The sequence below is a fragment of the Coffea arabica genome, chromosome 3e, assembly GCF_036785885.1.
Source record: "Coffea arabica cultivar ET-39 chromosome 3e, Coffea Arabica ET-39 HiFi, whole genome shotgun sequence".
In the NCBI taxonomy this organism is placed as follows: domain Eukaryota; kingdom Viridiplantae; phylum Streptophyta; class Magnoliopsida; order Gentianales; family Rubiaceae; genus Coffea; species Coffea arabica.
Window position 1 is genome coordinate 8,132,695 of NC_092315.1, and position 17,510 is coordinate 8,150,204.

At 34.7% G+C, this 17,510-nt stretch overlaps 3 protein-coding genes and 1 long non-coding RNA gene across 4 annotated transcripts; 1 reads left to right on the top strand and 3 right to left on the bottom strand.

The window, feature by feature from the left end:
• Nucleotides 1–2,389: 2,389 nt before the first annotated feature.
• LOC113737269 (germin-like protein 1-2) lies at nt 2,390–2,845 on the top strand. Its single transcript, XM_027264521.1, has one exon. It carries the CDS (start codon nt 2,390–2,392, stop codon nt 2,843–2,845), a length of 456 nt encoding a protein of 151 aa, XP_027120322.1.
• Nucleotides 2,846–4,113: 1,268 nt separating this feature from the next.
• Nucleotides 4,114–5,277, bottom strand: LOC113737270 (F-box/kelch-repeat protein At3g23880-like). Its single transcript, XM_027264522.1, has one exon. The coding sequence runs from the start codon at nt 5,275–5,277 to the stop codon at nt 4,114–4,116; it is 1,164 nt and encodes a 387-aa protein (XP_027120323.1).
• A 2,882-nt stretch (nt 5,278–8,159) lies between these two features.
• Nucleotides 8,160–8,906, bottom strand: LOC140038630 (uncharacterized). Its single transcript, XR_011842205.1, has 2 exons — nt 8,792–8,906; nt 8,160–8,625 (listed from the first exon to the last, which is right to left on the bottom strand). It is a non-coding gene; the product is annotated as an uncharacterized lncRNA (long non-coding RNA).
• Nucleotides 8,907–15,756: 6,850 nt separating this feature from the next.
• On the bottom strand, nt 15,757–16,962 carry LOC113737271 (F-box/kelch-repeat protein At3g23880-like). The gene has a single exon (XM_027264523.1). The coding sequence runs from the start codon at nt 16,960–16,962 to the stop codon at nt 15,757–15,759; it is 1,206 nt and encodes a 401-aa protein (XP_027120324.1).
• Nucleotides 16,963–17,510: the final 548 nt, after the last annotated feature.

Consider the following 17,510-nt stretch of genomic DNA (forward strand, 5'->3'; position numbering starts at 1 on the left):
TCTCCTACTAGTTTGACAAGTCTTAAACACTTCTACTTTAATGATGATAGGAATTTTAGACATTAAACAATTGATTAGCGGTAGTTTGGTCTTCTAATTGGGATTCCATTGTATAATCTTACTAAATCTTGAAGTTGGAATACCAACTAGATTTGCTTGAATCGGAATTCTGTGATGTTTAGACTACTGAGAGGAGAGTTTACTAAAATATGATTAGGATGAGAGTTTGTAAGGCCACGCCATCAGTTTTTATAAAAAACCAATGTTATATTAAATTTGATAGACAACTTAGGTCTTGTTTGATAGTTCAATTCAGCACTTAAATTTAATAGGCTCAGATTTTAACATGTTCAGATGCATTTGATAACCAAAACTAAAACATCTAAATTCATTAAGTGGCACTGAATTTTCTAAGTAAAATTTGCTCCAAAAAATAAGTGAAAAGTTATTCACTTATCATTTAATGTGATATGCACTTAATATATCAAATTTAGTACTCAATAATTTACTAATTTAATGGATTTAGACTTTAGATTTCAATTTTCAAATTTCACTTTTATCAAACACACCCTTAGATTGAAAAGGTCACGTCATCAGTATTTATCGAAAAGCCATGTCATATTAATTTAGGCAGGAGAGAATTTGAAAGCCCAAATAATCAGTTGTTATATAGAAAAGGAAAATGGTTAAATCACAGTTCTTGACCATTGATTGCATTTAGTTAGATTGAGACATGAAGGGCTGCTGGTTTGTCCCGTTAAAATGTGGAGCAAATAGTCTTACATACATGCCCTTCCTCAACTTCTAAATTCTCAACACCCCTCTTTTCCAAACCTCTCAATTAGACACCATCTCTGTTACTTCTATGCTGGATAAGTGGATAGCCATGGACTTTTTCCCCCTTTTTAAGGTACAAATTCCATGACTTTATGGACAGTTTAGAAATCAAATTAACAGTTAATAAATCTTATGATTCAAGAGAACTCCTCAATTGATCAAATACTTCCATCTCAAAGTCACTTTTTTTCTCAAAGCACAAATGCACAATAATACCATTCGTCACACCCTGCATATGAAACCAACAAAGACAGAGATTTGACATGAAAGACATAGTTAACATCAAGTTCAGAAGGAGAAGAAGAAATAGAGACAACCAGTGTTTTTTTTGTCGGGGGGGGGGGGGGGATTGTAGGGTGATAATAATAGAACATGGGCGATTTGAACTTGGAGGAGAGCAGGAATAGATTGGGATATGAGAAAAATAAAAAGTGGTAAGACGCAAAAAAAATGGAGATGAGAGTATCACTTGTGGCTGCAAGAAGGAGAGAACCTAGAAATTGGAGGTTGAGGGAGGGATGGGATCGGATTGGTCTATTTTTTGATTGATAAAACTATAGGATCCTATTCAAAATATTCAAAATTGAAAAAACAGGCATCTGCAAGTGTGAAGTTACAGACGTCTGTAATGTTAAGAGTAGTCCAACTAGAAAAACAATGTCGTATTAACTTAGACAGACAACTTAAGCAAGAAAAGGCCACATCATCATTGTCATATTAATTGAGACACACAGCTTAAACAGGAGAGAGTTTGAAAGGCCGCGTCATCAGTTTTTATAGAAAAGCGATGTCGTATCGTATCAACTTAGACGGGTTCAGGTCACCTCATCAGTTTTTATAGAAAAGCGACGTTGTGTTAACTTAGACAGGTGACCTAGACAGAGGATCTGGAGTGCCATAGTCACGGTCTCTTATCATTCATCCTCACTAGGAATAAAGCCTTGAGAAAATTTGGTAAACGGCAACAGGAATAACTATGAAATAACTATTCATTCACGTATTAAAATAGCTATAAAAAATTCATAAACTTCCTTGTGTCTTGACTTCCTAATCAATGCAATAGTGATAGCTCCATTAAAAGGGAAAGGTATGACGGGAAGGCAAGTTAAAGAGTGTGACAATATAACCCTCATTGTAAAGTGAGGTTAAGGAGACCGCCCATGGCTACAAATTTTCAGGCGTTCAAAAACATCTAACCATATAATAATGGTTAAATTGCAGTGATCGAGGATTCAGTCATCTAGAATTACTGCATGAATAGCCAATGGTACTACTATATATTCAGTCAATTTTCTTTTCAAAAGATATTTTAATTTCGTGCACGTAGGAATTGAGCAGTGGTTAGTGAACTGGCTAGTTTTAACTTTCGACCTTTAAATGGACTGCGCGGGGCAGATACTGTATACATGGCCAGCTCCTGTTCCTATCTTCATCTGATACTCTTCGGCCTAATACTCCTGTTCCTTCACTGCTATCACTAATGCCTTCTTGTCATTGTGTTGATCCACCTCCACTACAAGATTAATATTGCGTCGCGAATTTAAGCTCAAACATGAATCTGAATGACTATCCTTGCAAGAATCCTTCTGATGCAACTTCAGACGACTTCTGCTACAAAGGTTTCATGAATGACAACAAAGTGTTCAATATCTATGGGCTGAGCATCAGCCAAGCAACAGCTAATAATTTCCCGGGGCTAAACAGTCTTGGAATATCCATGATTCAAGCGGAGCTGCTCAAAGGAGGAGTTGTACGCCCGCATACACACCCACGGGCATCTGAGCTAGTTGTATGCACGAAGGGGAGAATCCTTGTAGGCTTTGTGACAACAGATAGCGTTTTCTTGTACAAAATTTTGAAGCCCAAAATGGTGTTTGTGATCCCTCAGGCGATGTTGCACATGGTAATTAATGTTGGAAAAGGGAATGCCCTCCTTTATGCAAAGCTTCAACAGTCAAAATCCAGGTCTCTCTTCAATTCCACTCCTTCAGTTCCTGATGCTGCCTGAGCAAATCATTTCAAGTAAACGATTCCATCGTTGGATTCATCAAGTCCAACATCAATGTTCCACTAATTCCGTCATGATCATGTTTTGGATCAAATACAAATACATACCATCGTATATACTTATAATGCTTGCTCCTGTAAGATACTTATATGCCCGCGTGCGCACACATATATTATGTATGTATATGTATTCTTATGTACTGCAACAGCTAGAATATAAATAAAGGCCAATTACTTATGTATCTAAGCGTGTGATTAGAATTTCTTTTGCTATGTGGCAGCAATTCAAGTGTAAGACGTACGAATTGCAGAAATGGTGCCTTCCATAAGTGCTCTGATCAACCAAAAAAAGAAAAGAAAAGAAAAGAAAAAGAAAAACTTTCATGACACTAAACCGTCATTACTGGAATATAAATCCCCTGTCCAAAAAGTTTAATCTTGTCCTCTGGCAACACTTGCAACAACAATCTCTAGAATTATATGTCAGGTTCAAGAACTTAACTGAATTTATTTACGTCAAAAAAGTTTTTATAGTATTATGTAGAGAGGCCTCCTACTAAATATCAGTTGCACTGAAATTAAGGTTCTAGATAAACTGTTTACTGAAACAAAAATTAAAAAGCATCCTAGTATAAAGATAATCGAATTTTTTTTCATTTTTCTTCCAACTCCGAATATATAGTAACATGATTATAGATTAATGGTCTCACATACATTATAAAAATATATAATTTGTACTAAAAATTCACATGCAGTGAGAGAACAAGAAATTATCAATATGGAAACAAAACTTCATAAAAACTATTGATATATCTGCTTCAAGGAACCGAAAACAGAAATCACTGTCAAATCACACCGAACTAAACGAGCAAAAGAGTCTGAAAACTAAATAATTGCAACAGTCGGAAACAAAAATAGGTAGTCAATCCCAAGGGCTAGTTAGTCGAACACTAGTTCTACTAAATCGAACTATCCACATATGTTATTGCATCAGACAAATAATAAATGATCTTGAATTTGAATTACTTTTTGTATGCTCCCATGTAAGGCATGCTTCACATATGTTCTACTGGAATGAAACATCGCCATTCTTCAGAAATCTTGAATAATTGCAGTCAAATTGTTCTAATCATCACAATGTAGTACGAGATTCTTCACACCCCATTTCTCTTCATCTGCAAAAACCTAAAACCATAACAGCAAGTTCAAAACCGAATCAATAAATATATTTTTTTTTAGAGAAATAAAAGACCAACCTTACCTAGTTATTTATCTAGCACAGCCATGTGCCTCATTCGTCATCCGCAATTGTTGTGGGCCAAATTGTATACTGTCAATGGGTGAAACCAAACTCTCCACATATGTAATAGCATCCGAAAGCATTCCATGGTTAACATTGTGTGTTTTGACAATTCTTGGAGTGTTCCCATTGAAATAGTACCTTTGCAAGGTCTTTTGATCAACATCCACAATTAAATCTCCATTCCTTAGAGCTCCTAAAGGCCTCAACATATTGGAATTGGCTTCAAATCCTTCTAACTGAATCAAATTAGTCCAATAATATTGTCCCAAGCTACACTCTTTCATCGTCCATATCTCAAAATTCTTATAGGGCTTACAAATTGCACAAAGGCTTCCGTCAAAAACCCCCAAGGTAAAACTTGCATTCCCTCTGATGATATCGGGTGCTGGTACTCCCCTAACTTCCGCGTTTGACAAATTGTATGAAACCACAATGTGCCTATTCTGCAAGCATGGCCAATAAACATTACCGTTGAAATAAGTACCCCTCTTCTCGAAAGCTCGAGTTGGACGTATTACTTCGTCCTTGTGCTTCCTCCAGTCGTACAAACCTTCATACGGGCTCAATTCGTAGATTTTGTGGTACTTGCGATGGCTGGATACAAGCAATTTGTAGCCATCAGACATGCAGTCACGGCCGAACCAATAGAAGCCAAGGTCAGCATGGTTAAAAGGCAAAGGTGAAGTCACTAACTCTTGGGAAGATGGATTCCATATGATAATGGATTTGTCCTTAACTCCACTCAACAAACATATTAATCCATCACATGATCCTATAATTTCCAGATAAAACGGGGACATCTCCCTCGGATAACGAAGAGGTTTGTCAATAATTTTATTGCAATATTTTCGCTCAACATGGAAGCCAAAGTATCTGTAATCAATAGTGGTCAATGGAAAAATTAAGAAAACTCGATGATGGTTTTGCTCAGGATCTGCTATTGAAAGGTCTAGGTGACGGCGGATAAAACGGGAACTCGAGATTAGGTCATGCCAGCCATTACAGACGCACTTGAATCTAGAAAGAGCCTTGACATCAAGCCTAAGGAGAATTTTTTCACAAAGAACTAGTGGAAGTTTGGTCCCCGCTTTTTCTTCTGTCTTACGTATTTTTCTGTCGGCGTCTTCCATGAAGATATGCTCTTTTTTTTTTCACAAACCCTATACCTGAACGGTTTTTCTCCTTGTTTTGCTTTGTTTTGTGTGGGGGGTAGATGAAGGACTCCTAGTTTTAATGATTTGTTTCTATTGATTCTATGGACTCCCAAAAATATTTACTATTAGATTCTTACACTTCTCAATTTTAGAGATGTTTCCTTAAACTTCACACTTTCTATTCATCACCATAACGTATAACTTGAGGGAGTATTAGAGTCCCTTTTAAGGTACTGAAATCAGGGTCCTATAGATATATTGGACAACTAAAAGGGAGGTACGTGTAACCTTATAATTTTGCCTGGAGGGAACTGTTTGTAGTTGTGACAAAGCCCAATAGAGGTTTGTGTACTTATCCCTTGTTTTCATTGGTTGTCGAAGTAGTTTGAGCACCACAGAATTCAACTTAGATAGGTTTTCTTCAAGTTGCTGCTGATTCATGTAGTGAAAGATCCTATAAAAAAAAAAGTAGTTCAATATTTCAGTTGATATATATGTCAAGTTGAACTCAATTCTCCATTATTAAACTTGATAATTTATAGCAAACCAAATTTCTTGGAATCGCTTTTAGATTATTTTGATATACATGCCCATTACATAGTCAGAAAATTTTACTCACAAATTTCTGTACTTTGGAATATAAATAAAAAAAAAATTTTATTGAGTTTGTTCTCTCCCCATTGGGTATAGAGATTGTACTAATCCAAGTTCGGATTCACAATACTACTACATGTTTGTAAAGAACTTCCTTCCCACTTACTCAAGAGGAAATTTTATTATTTGCCGGCCTTGAGCATAATGCTGCCATATTATTCTGAAAAAAATAGTACACTATTTATAATAGCTGTTTTTTTTTATCTTTATAAAGATAAGGAACTAAATTGGTTCCTGATGATAAATGACACACTGGTCAAGACGCGAAAGAGGAAACAAAATGGTCATTTTCCTTTGATAAGCTACCTTTAGGTATATCGGCCAAAGATATTTGGTCTAACATTTAGGCCTCCAAAAATCAGAAATGCAAAATATTACTCCATATCCATCTATTTTCCCTCAAGGTAAGCTACCTTCAAGTGAAATCCAAGAAAAACAAATAGAATTGACCAGGGAAAAAAGAGGAGGAAAATATATATATATATATATATATATATATATATTTAAACATAATTAACAATTTCACTTCTATTTCGTTCATGGATTTGTCAAACGGGTACCTCTCTCTGAGACACTCATCACCACTTGCCACAAGTATTATCTTTTCATAAGAGTGAAGTTAAAACTAAAATGTGTCCAACTGCAGTAGAGCACTAAATGTGAATGTACAGTACAGCAAGTTGAATATACTAGTAATTGCCCAAGAGATATCGGCCAGGATTATCCTTTCCCCATCTCCAACTCCAAGAGTCTAAGTACTTAAAAAGTACCATGAAATGTCAGGTGTTATCGATTGGAGTTTTGCAAAAACAGAAAGAAGGAAGTCAGGGTAAAGAGAAAATAACGTAAAACCATTAATTGATGCAAAAGTTGATAGCTAGACCATTAGATCTACTGGCTTCCAGAAACTGAAAAGAGAACTAATTAAAGTTGTTCCCATCCGAGTTCAGTTGCTCTATTTTAAGTGTCTAACTAATTGAACTCAATTTCTTGGAGATCGAGTTCAATCTAATTTGCTAATGTTTAACTGAACTGAATTGCAGAAAAGCAAAATTAGTTATTTTGTACTGTAAAAATGTTTAGAAGAACATGGTTAATTTAGAGGAAGTCTAGTTCAGTTTCTTGGAGATTGAGTTCAACCTAGGTAATTTCCCACTTACCGTAGGGGGAATTTCATATTTTTTGTCTGCCTTGAGCATAATGGTGCCATATTGTTCCAAATAGTACACCCTATTAGCTGTCTATTACCTACCAAAATAAGTTGTATGTGCAGGAGAATCAATTTCCGAATTTATTCCAAAACAGTCTTGTACAGTTGCACTTTATTTTCTTTTCATTTGCTTTGAGACACTCATTAGAGAATCAGTTTCCCAGTTTTCTTTTTCTCTGATAATGTTCATTACCATTCTATTTCATCTTATTCACGGTCAGCGAATAGATGCAGTACCGTAAGATTATGATTGCAGCCTGAGTGATTAAACATTCATCAGCTGATTGCAGCCTGAGGCATAATATGAGCACATAATATGAGCACATGGGATCCTCGGTGCCACTTTCCAGCGACAACTTAGTGTCATTTCCATATTTATACCAAGTATTTCGTTTATTTAAGTTGTAACGAGCTCTTTAATCTTTTAAGTTAATAAATCAAATTGATTTGATTTAATTTAAGTTTTTTTATCTTCACGTGATAAGTGGAATTAGTACTGAATTTGGCATCGAATGACGACACCAGAGATCTCAACTATAATATGAATATATACTAAGTAGGGTTGTTTAAGAAACAATAACATGTAAATACGTAGCAATTTGACGGTTTCTAATGGCTCCAGGGAACAATAAAAGATACCTCCAGGAAACAGCAATGAAACTGCATGATTAAGTGATTTCTGATCAGAAAGAGCTAGTTTAGGAAGCTTTTATAAGTGATTAATTACATGATTAATTCCATCTTTGCCCGTTAGGCTACTGAAAACTTAAATCTATAGCTCGAGTTAGATCTTCTCTGTCAAAGCGTGATAGGCTTTCAGGTTGCTGTTGTCAGATTGCGTCCTCTTTCTCTGTCTTCGTCCAATCATACAAGCTTAGATTAATTTTTTTTAAATTTTTTTTTTTTGAAGTTCCACTCGGTCCCCTCGGAACTTCAAAGAAAAAAAATTAAGAAGATCGATGCCAAGGAGTTAGCAGGAAGTTTCTGGTAAAACTAGCAATCAAGTTCATATGTATTTCTTGAAAATGAAACAGTGACTAATGTCTTTCTGGAAGTAAAACAATTTATTCATTACTAGCTTGCTTTTCAATACAAGATGCATGGCCGCTTTCTCCCTCTCAAGATCTGGTAGAGAGTAGAGGCTGGAAGACTGGAGAGATCGATGCAGGTGACCCCAGAACTACAGGGAAAACAAATGGAAATTGAACAAATTGAAGGCTTAGAAGTTTTTGGCCTTCAGTTGGGATTAGTGGGAAAACATATCCCATAAAAATCATCTACACCGTAAAGCATACAATACATGCTTCCGTTACAGTTCTTACAATCATCCCACTCATAGTAGGATGCTTGTGCTATGCATCGAGATCCAAGCTGACACAGTGAGCAATCCAGCGGATCTCCAAAGCTCATACATTGCCCATTAACGCCCAGCAACGTCATTTTTTGGGAGATCTTAGGAGCTGCAAAACAAATTATACAATGAACTGGAGTTAATTAGTAGTCATGATACATAAAGAAACTCTGGATTATAAAGAAAAGTTTGTTTGCTTTAACTTGCAAAATGTGTCTTAAAACAAGACAGGAAGCAATCTCAAAAATTGAAGAAGCAGAGCGCAAGAGACTAACAAGCAACAGAGAGCAACAAGATTGCTATGGCAAAGAGAGAAAAGGAAGGTTTTCTCGTCATCTTTTTCTAGTTTTTCTTTTTTCTTCTCTCCACTCTTCTTTTGTGAATCTGCACTTTTCTATGGTAGATCTACATAGGGATGACTGGCTATATATAGAGTTTTTTTTTTTGTTTTTTGAGTTGGCAAAGTTGACTTTCAAATGCAGGAGTAAAATTACCTTCAGGCGTGGCAAAATTGCTAGTGGAATTTTATCCTTACAGCTCCAAGATTTCGACTTGCTAGGGAAATTTTTTGCTTCTACAGAGTGCCTAAATCTATACCCCACCGTTCTGAATTCATCCTTTATAAAGAGTTTCAATACTGATGTGAAATTCATCAATGCATTAGGATAAAATGGCGTGAATTTAACCACTAATTGTCAATAAATTATGAACAGATAGTTTAGTAATTGATTCGCTTATACTTCCTTTCTACGAGCTTATGATTTGAAATAAATGGTCCCATCCTGCTAAAACAATTTTGATGTGTGTTCAATATGGTGCCTTTGGCTTTGCCAAAATAAATTTAATCATTGAGTTTACTTCTTTTGACAAAAGAAAGCCACAACTAAAGTCTGATAATCAGTAAGAGATGGGTGAGACTTAAAAAACTTGAATTTACTTCTTTTGACCTAAAACAACTATAAAACTGAACTTGAAAAATATAAATATATATAGAATAAATCTTTCCTACACTGACGGTATATACACTATCATCGTTGGATTCATGACATGTGTGCAAAAATTGAATATTAAATTCAAATTTTGCATAGTTATCATTCATCCAACGCTAATAGTGTATACATTATACACTGTCGGTGTAAGAAAGATTAATCCATATAAATATATATATATATATATGGATTATGATTAAAATAATTTGAGTTAGTTTTGACTTAAAAAATGGCACACCACTAGCAGAGACCACTACTCCAGTTAAAAGTAAGGCTTGTCCCAATTCTTTGTTTTTCTTTTTCTAATTGTTTAGTATTTAGATCAATAAACAATCACATATACTCGCACTTTATTAATTAAATTTGGATCTAGATATACAGACACTAACATGTACTCACACATACAAATGCAGACTCCATGAATTCTGTGGTCATATGGGTAGTAGTGAGCCATTAATTGGGCCATTATTTTTATATCCTTCTTGTTTTTGTCAATAATATTATTGGGTAGTAGTGACTAGTGAGCCATACGGAATCTATGCTTTTATATTACCTGCCTGGTGTGGTTTTTAGGTTTAGCTACTTCTAGAATGTTACTTAAAGTTCCCCTTGGTTGGAAGTCTAGTTATGTTTTGTTTATCATGTAACATTTAATTGACCAATTCATATAATCATGTAGTATTTATCACTTTTCTTTTGTCGTTCATTGAAATCATCAACAATCAATTATCAAAGCATCCCCACCCCACTTGTGTGTTGATTCCAGAGTGTATATATATATATATATTGATTGTGATGGTGTTAAAGAAAAAGGTAATCTGTTCATCTCATTTTGATAGTCTTATTTGACTTTTCATTTCTCTAAAATTCTTTTATTTAATGTATTTTATTATCATTGAATATAACCTACTTTAGTCATTAATTGCTTTGGTTCATGCCTTAAATGGTGCAATTTTTTATCAATATTATTGTTGCAATTAATGTAAAGTTATAATGATTAATTATACTACTAATATTAATATAAGAATATTTTAGAAAAATAGCAAGGTAGATTTACTCTTCCAATAAATTTAACTAATTTTTCTTAAATTTTGTAAAAAAAAAAAAATCAAAACTATCAAAATGGGATGGAATGAGTATAAGGAGGTCTCGGGTTCGAGTCCTCCTACTTACACTAAAAAAAAGGTCGGTGGCTATATCCAAATCTTCCCTCAGTTGTAAACTGCATTCACTTGTAATTAATACCATTGGAAAGATAATTAATCTCTTATTCAACTTAAAATAATTATTCCATCATTCAACTTAAAATAAACACGGCGCCTAAAGTAAACCAGAGCAAGGACGATAACAGCATCGAAGTTCAATTTTCTTCAATTAAAGCTACTAGTAAGTACGTTGAGGGAAAATTTTCTTGCACATGACATAGGGGGTGAAATCCTTTATTTCAAATATCTATATTACAATGTATTCTTAATAATTAACTGAAAAGTCCTCCAAAGAAAAAAAAATTCAATCGTAAAATTGTGACAAAGGTCACAATTTTTAATAGTACTTCTTTCCGGTGATTATAGGTTTTTACGCTGCAAAGTTCAAGCACAAAACTTATATTTGAACACTATCAGCTTAAGGCTGCAAATCAATAAAAACTGCACAAGCAGAAAGTTTTGCTAACAGTTTATCATATTGGCGAAAAATTTAATTATAAGTATCATTAGTGCAAAGGGAGGATTACCTTCAGAAGAATCATTATTACCGTAGGCGGGTCCGATTCTCACCCAATTATTGGATTCATGCTCTTAATTTTACGAAGAAATACAGTTTTTGTTCTGAATGTCTAGCACTTGTCTGATTTTAGGGTCTGTTTGAAAATGTTTTTCAGGAAAATATTTTCCTAATTTCCCGTGTTTGGTTGCACAAAAGTTACTGAAAACATTTTCCTATGTAAAATATTTTCACTCATCTTATGGAAAACAACTTCCCTTCCAAAGTTACTGAAGTTGTTTTCCGAAATGCATGTATCCCGCCTGTAGTATGTTCCAAACTTACTGAAAACATCTTGTTGTATGTTTTTTTTTTTTTTTTTAAGTGTAAACAGGAGGACTCGAATCCAAGACCTCTTCCTTACACTCCCTCCCCCGTACCACCTAACCCAACCCAACCCTCCCCCTAGTATATTCAAAATAAAAAAAAATCTCATCCTGCTCATCCTATGCTAGTATAATTAATTATGTATAATAGGGACATTCTTTTCTAGAGCAACTTTTAGCAGTGAGAGTGCAAGATATATGTCACAATAAGCATTGCATGTGATTGATATTTGACACTAAATGGCCAGGAATTTGTTTATTGCTTAAGGAGATATTTTTTATTCATATATACGTTTCTCCAAGATTTTTTAAAGTTAAACAATGAGATAAATTTTCTTATTTTGCATGGGAAGAAGTATGTAGTTATAATGTGTAGAAAGTAAAGATAGAGATAAAAGTGAAAATATTTCAAAAGTTAAACAAACACCAGAAAAATGAAGTAAGAAAATATTTTCAATAAGCTAACTAAACACCTGAAAATGATGAAAGAGAAATGATTTTCATGGAAAATTACTTCCACGGAAAATATTTTCCCAAGGAAAACATTTTACTTCCAACCAAACAGATCCTTTCATCACCCATGTTTGAAATTTGTCCCCAGTCAGCTTGCAAGTTGCACAAGGCTTCCATCAAAAGACCCCCAACGTAAATCATGGATCATAATATTGAAAGAAACTCCATGCAGGTGGATAGAATTCCTTCTTTTTTTAGCAAGTGGATAGAATTCCCTCATCCTGTCCACAGAGGCATGATTAAAAACCAATATCTAGAGTTCATGATTATCGTTTAAATTATAAAACTAATCAATTATGGAAGTAAACTCATATTTGAAACAAGTCTAATACTCCCTCCCTTTTTTTATAACTGACGTTTAAGAAATTTGCTCTAGTGTACTTTTATCTGTCGTTTTATTATCCCCATACAGTATTAATTATTTTTTCACAATTTTACCCTTTTATCTCTCTTTTCCAATACATGGTTCTTAATTACTACTCCTAGTAATTATTGCATTGCTTTTGGCCTAGTAAAACAGTACCATTTAGTACTCTGGTGAGAGAAAACATTGGTGAATTGGACAATTAATGAGGGTACAAAAGGAAAGTAGTATACAGATTTAAACAATGAAAAACTTTTTTTAATTGGTGTGCAAAACCTTAAACGTCAGTTATAAAAAGATGGAGAGAGTATATATATATATTCGCAGGCAATACACGAAATCTCGCTAAGCCGTAAACTCCTATTCATGTTATGGCCAATTGGCCCCACCTTCGGAAGAGGGAATTTTATAATTTGCCTGCCTTGAGCATGATGCCGTCATATTATTCCGAAAATGTACACCATATATTAGCTGTTTCTTGCCTACTAGAATACATTGTATATATCCATAGGAGACTCAGAGGCCGAGCTTTTGTACACTTATTGGTGAAGGCAAATAATAAGGCAACCAGCAGCAACTAACTAATCTGATGGGATTTTCTCTGATCTGTGTCATAATTCCGCAATGATTTAACAATTCTAGACTGATTTCTGATCTCTGTCATTTTAGTATCTCACTCACTAGTCATTTTGAACAGCTTGCAGCAAAATGGGATTGTAGATGTTTGGGCTAAACTTTGTAGTTTATCAACGGGTGCTGGTTTTATAGTTTGCCACCGAGTAGTGGCATAGAGGATTCCAACTGTACCTTGAGAGCATGATGCTGCCACATTATTCCGAAATTGTATGCCATATATTAGCTGTCATTTTAGTATCTACAAAATGGGATTGTAGATGTTTGGGCAAAACTTTGTAGTTTGTCAACGGGTGCTAGTCTTATAGTTTGTTGTAAGCACCTCCCATCTCTTGAAGCAGGAAATTACAAAAAATAAGAGAAAAAAAGAAAAGAGAATTTCAGTATCTTGTTGTAAGCAACTTGCATTTGGGTACCATAAAGTATATATGGACAAGTTGACCTTGAGCTCTTCATATTAATTTATCTTGAGGAACATCTTTGGACAAATGATAAAATGGACACAATTATTATAGAAATATATATATATATTTTTTAGACACCAACCCTTTAATTACAAGTAAGGCCTGTCCCCTTCCCCTTTTTTCTATAATTTTCCCCTAACGTTTAGTACTTAGATCTAGATATAACTCAAAACACACTCACACTTTAGTAAGTAGATAGACACACAACAATACGTAGTCATACGCACAAATGCACACACCATTTAGTTTGAGGTAGCAGCACCTTAATTTTTATGGAAAAGAATAAATTGGGCCATTATTCTTGTATCTTTTTGTTTCTGTCAATGATTTTAAGGGTAGTAGTTAGAGGTGGCAAAATGGGCGGGATGGGCGGGATTTGCTTAGGTTTGTGATGGAACCGAGTCATATGGGTTTGGGCCCAACCTTACCCATATGTGTTTTGGGACTAACTTGGGCGGGATCACTTTGGGATGGGTTTAAATTGATCCCGCCCAATACCCAAATCTATTTTCTACATATTTTTTTTCCTTTAATTCATTTTTATTTTTTATATAATTTTAATATTTTTGATTTATTAAATTTTTTTTAGTTTTATTAAATAAACATGCAAGTGCTTTATACTCAGGATTCCCATAAAAAATTGGATTAACAAATAAAGGAAAAAATAGATATACAGTCATATTCCAACATATATCAAGATGACCAAGGTACTTAAGGTGTTGAATATTTATCCTCATCATTGTCCAAAGATGACAGGTCTAAATTGACTGAAATGTTGAAAATTCTTGTGGATAATGACTAGGAAAACTACTAGATTATATTCTCTAGTATGACTATAAAAATTGTTAAAGATAATTTTTTAATCTAAGACTCCGTTTGGATTGGCTATTTTTTCAAAAAATAAGTTTTTCAAATACAATGTTACAGTAATATACAATAACTCAAAAAACATCCCATCCATATTAGTATATCAAATATTTCAAAAAAAATTTATAGTAAAAATTTTTCATATACACTGCTATAATAAAATATTTCAAAAATACCCCCCAAAAATAGCTAAACCAAACAGAGCCCTTGTTATTTGAGCCCAATAGGTACCCAAGTATTTCCCAAGTATTCCCATCAATTAATGGGTACAATTGGGATTTGTCCCATTTTAAACCCAATATCAAAATCCAATACCCATCCCGCCCAAAGTCCCCATGGGCATGGATAACCCATTGGGACTTGGGACAAATTGCCACCTCTAGTAGTAGTGAACCATATGGAATCTAATTTTGGTAATAAAGAAGTTGGGTTGTTTAGGCCTTTAGCAATTTGAGGTTTAGACTTTAGCCGGTTTCAGCTGTCCTAAATGAGCGAATTATGGGTTCTTGCGATGGCTTCTTTTAACCACTTTCAATATATTGTCATTGATTTGTATGTTCCACAATCACTGATATGGTTAGTAAAATTAATGAGATAAAAAAATTACAAATTAAAGATAATGTATCATTTTCTTATAATTGTGGTACCTTGACTCCTTTTGATCGCTTTCAGCAAAGGATCATTGATTTGTATGATCCTTTAAATCGTTAATTTTGCTAACGTTATCATTGATTGAATTTAAATGCGATGAACTTGTGAATTTAGGGTGCCAAATATCCAAATTGATAGTTTAGAGCGCAAAGTGTTCGAAATTGAAGTTTATGGCGCAAAGTAGAAAAATGGAGGTGCAAAATAAAGTTACTCCGTAAGATAATGATAAATCTTTTTAATTCTATCTTGCTAAAGGACTTGTCAAATGACGCTCATCAACACAAACCTCAATTACTATTTTTTCATAGAAAAGTCATTTTGCTATTAAGACGTGTCCAATTGTAATGCACCAAAGCATATGAAAACTTTTGCCAAAATATAGCCTACATGAAAACTTAGTGTCGGTCTAAATCACAAACAAAGAAAACACATGGATGGATTAAAAAAAAAATTGAAAGACAGACATTTAGATAACTAGCTTCCGGAAACTAGAAAGAGAACTTAATATAAACTCAGACCAAAAAAGGTAAAAGTTCCAATAGAAACCAATTAATTCAATCCAAAAAAAAATTTAAAAAAAAAATCAGATAATATACCCGGTCTGTTTTGTCTTGATAATATCTGCAAGACACCATCTCCACGATCTATGTTATGTTGTTCAGCCAGCACCTGCTACTTGAATTCAATTTCCTTCGGTGAAATAAAACTTGGGACGTATGTGATTGCATCTGAGTCATTCGACCTGTGACTGTGAGATATAACAACTTTTCCAGTCTTCCAATTATTACTATACCTCACCAAAGTCCTGCCATCAATATCCACCATCATCTCTCCATTCTTCAAAAACCCTAGTGGCCTCAAACATTTGGATTTCGTAAACCATTCTACTTGCGCATACTTAGTCCATGATTCACCAACGCCGTATTCTTTCATTATCCATATTTCGAATTTATTCTCAGGCGGCTTACAAATTGCACCAAGGCATCCATCAAAAACCCCCAATGTAAAGCATTGATCCCAACCATGACCATCACCATGATTGATACTGGGCACTGCTATCCTCCTAACTGTGGCTTCTGATAGATGATAAGCAGTCACCTCGCAATATGATGGCCAATGAACTATGCCGTTTAGTAAGGTGCCCCTACATCCATGCAATCTCCGTCCATAAGGCATTTGTGATATTAGTTGCAGTTCGGCAGTCCTTGTCCAGTGGTACAAACTTCTGCTCGAATTCGAGTTCGAGTTCGAGTTTGAGTTGAGTACATATATTGTATAAATAGGATTATACAAAGTGGTGCGAAGGCATAAAACTAATTTGTAACTACCATTATTACTGCTGCAATCATTGTGGCCAAACCAATAAAACTCATGACCATAACCAACGGATTCAGATTCAGGCACATCTAAAGTAAGTAAATCTTTTGTGGAAGGATTCCACATCAATATAACCTTGTTTTTATTGTATTCACTCATCAAGGATACTAAGCCATCGCAAGAACCCATGATTCGCAAAGAACCGAAAGAAGACGGCTTTGGATAGCGAACCTTTTTATTCATCAGATTTCTGCCGTCGTTGTATTTTTGGCTGCCAATACAAGCATTCATATCAATGGTGGCATGTGGGTAGATCATGAATATTCGATCAGGGTTTCGCTCGGGGTCTGGTTTTAATAGCTCAAATTGTTTCTTGGTGAAACGAGAGCTGGAGATCAGATCATACCATCCATGGCAGACGCACTTGAATCTGCAGAGATTCTTGACATCCACCCTGACGAGAATATTCTCACATACTTCTGGAGGAATGTAGAAGTTAAACTTGACAATTCTTTTCTCCTTTCTTTGGAGCCTCTTTGATGCATGCTTCTTCTTCGCCATTAATTCGTGTCTCTGCTGCTGGCAGATTCAAGGTGAAGATCTTCAGATTCTGACTCCAAAAGTGATGATTTTATATAGTACGGAACCTGTAGGGTTTATAGGGTGCGGCTATATGATTAAGTTGAAAAAGCGGGGTTTCCTAATCCTTTCCTTGGTTTTATATGCTTTGCTTGGTTTGGCGGGTTTTTTTTGTGGGGGTCGTGAAGAAGGGTTGTTAACAATCCAACTACGAGTATATTCAGAATTATTTGGAAAAGGAAAATATTCAAAATAGGTAAACCATAGATCTAGCTACCCTTATCAAAGTGTTTCTAACAAATTTTTTTTCTGTTTAATAAAACGCTCCTATGTGTCGTTAGGAGGAGTTAAATCCAAATCCCTCCATCCTAAATTTATATCCATTGCACAAATTCCAACGCTAATGCTACGAGACATTAATGCATCAGATTGTGGATTTAAGAATGAAAGTGTAAATTTAATTAGCTCCCCACTTTATTTGTTAAAAATGATTTGGGATGGAAAGGCTTGAATTTAGCCCTTCACTCCAT

Excerpts from the sequence above, each read along its gene's own strand:
- LOC113737269 (XM_027264521.1), top strand. The coding sequence starts at position 2,390 with ATGAATCTGAATGACTATCCTTGCAAGAATCCTTCTGATGCAACTTCA.
- LOC113737270 (XM_027264522.1), bottom strand. The coding sequence starts at position 5,277 with ATGGAAGACGCCGACAGAAAAATACGTAAGACAGAAGAAAAAGCGGGG.
- LOC113737271 (XM_027264523.1), bottom strand. The coding sequence starts at position 16,962 with ATGGCGAAGAAGAAGCATGCATCAAAGAGGCTCCAAAGAAAGGAGAAA.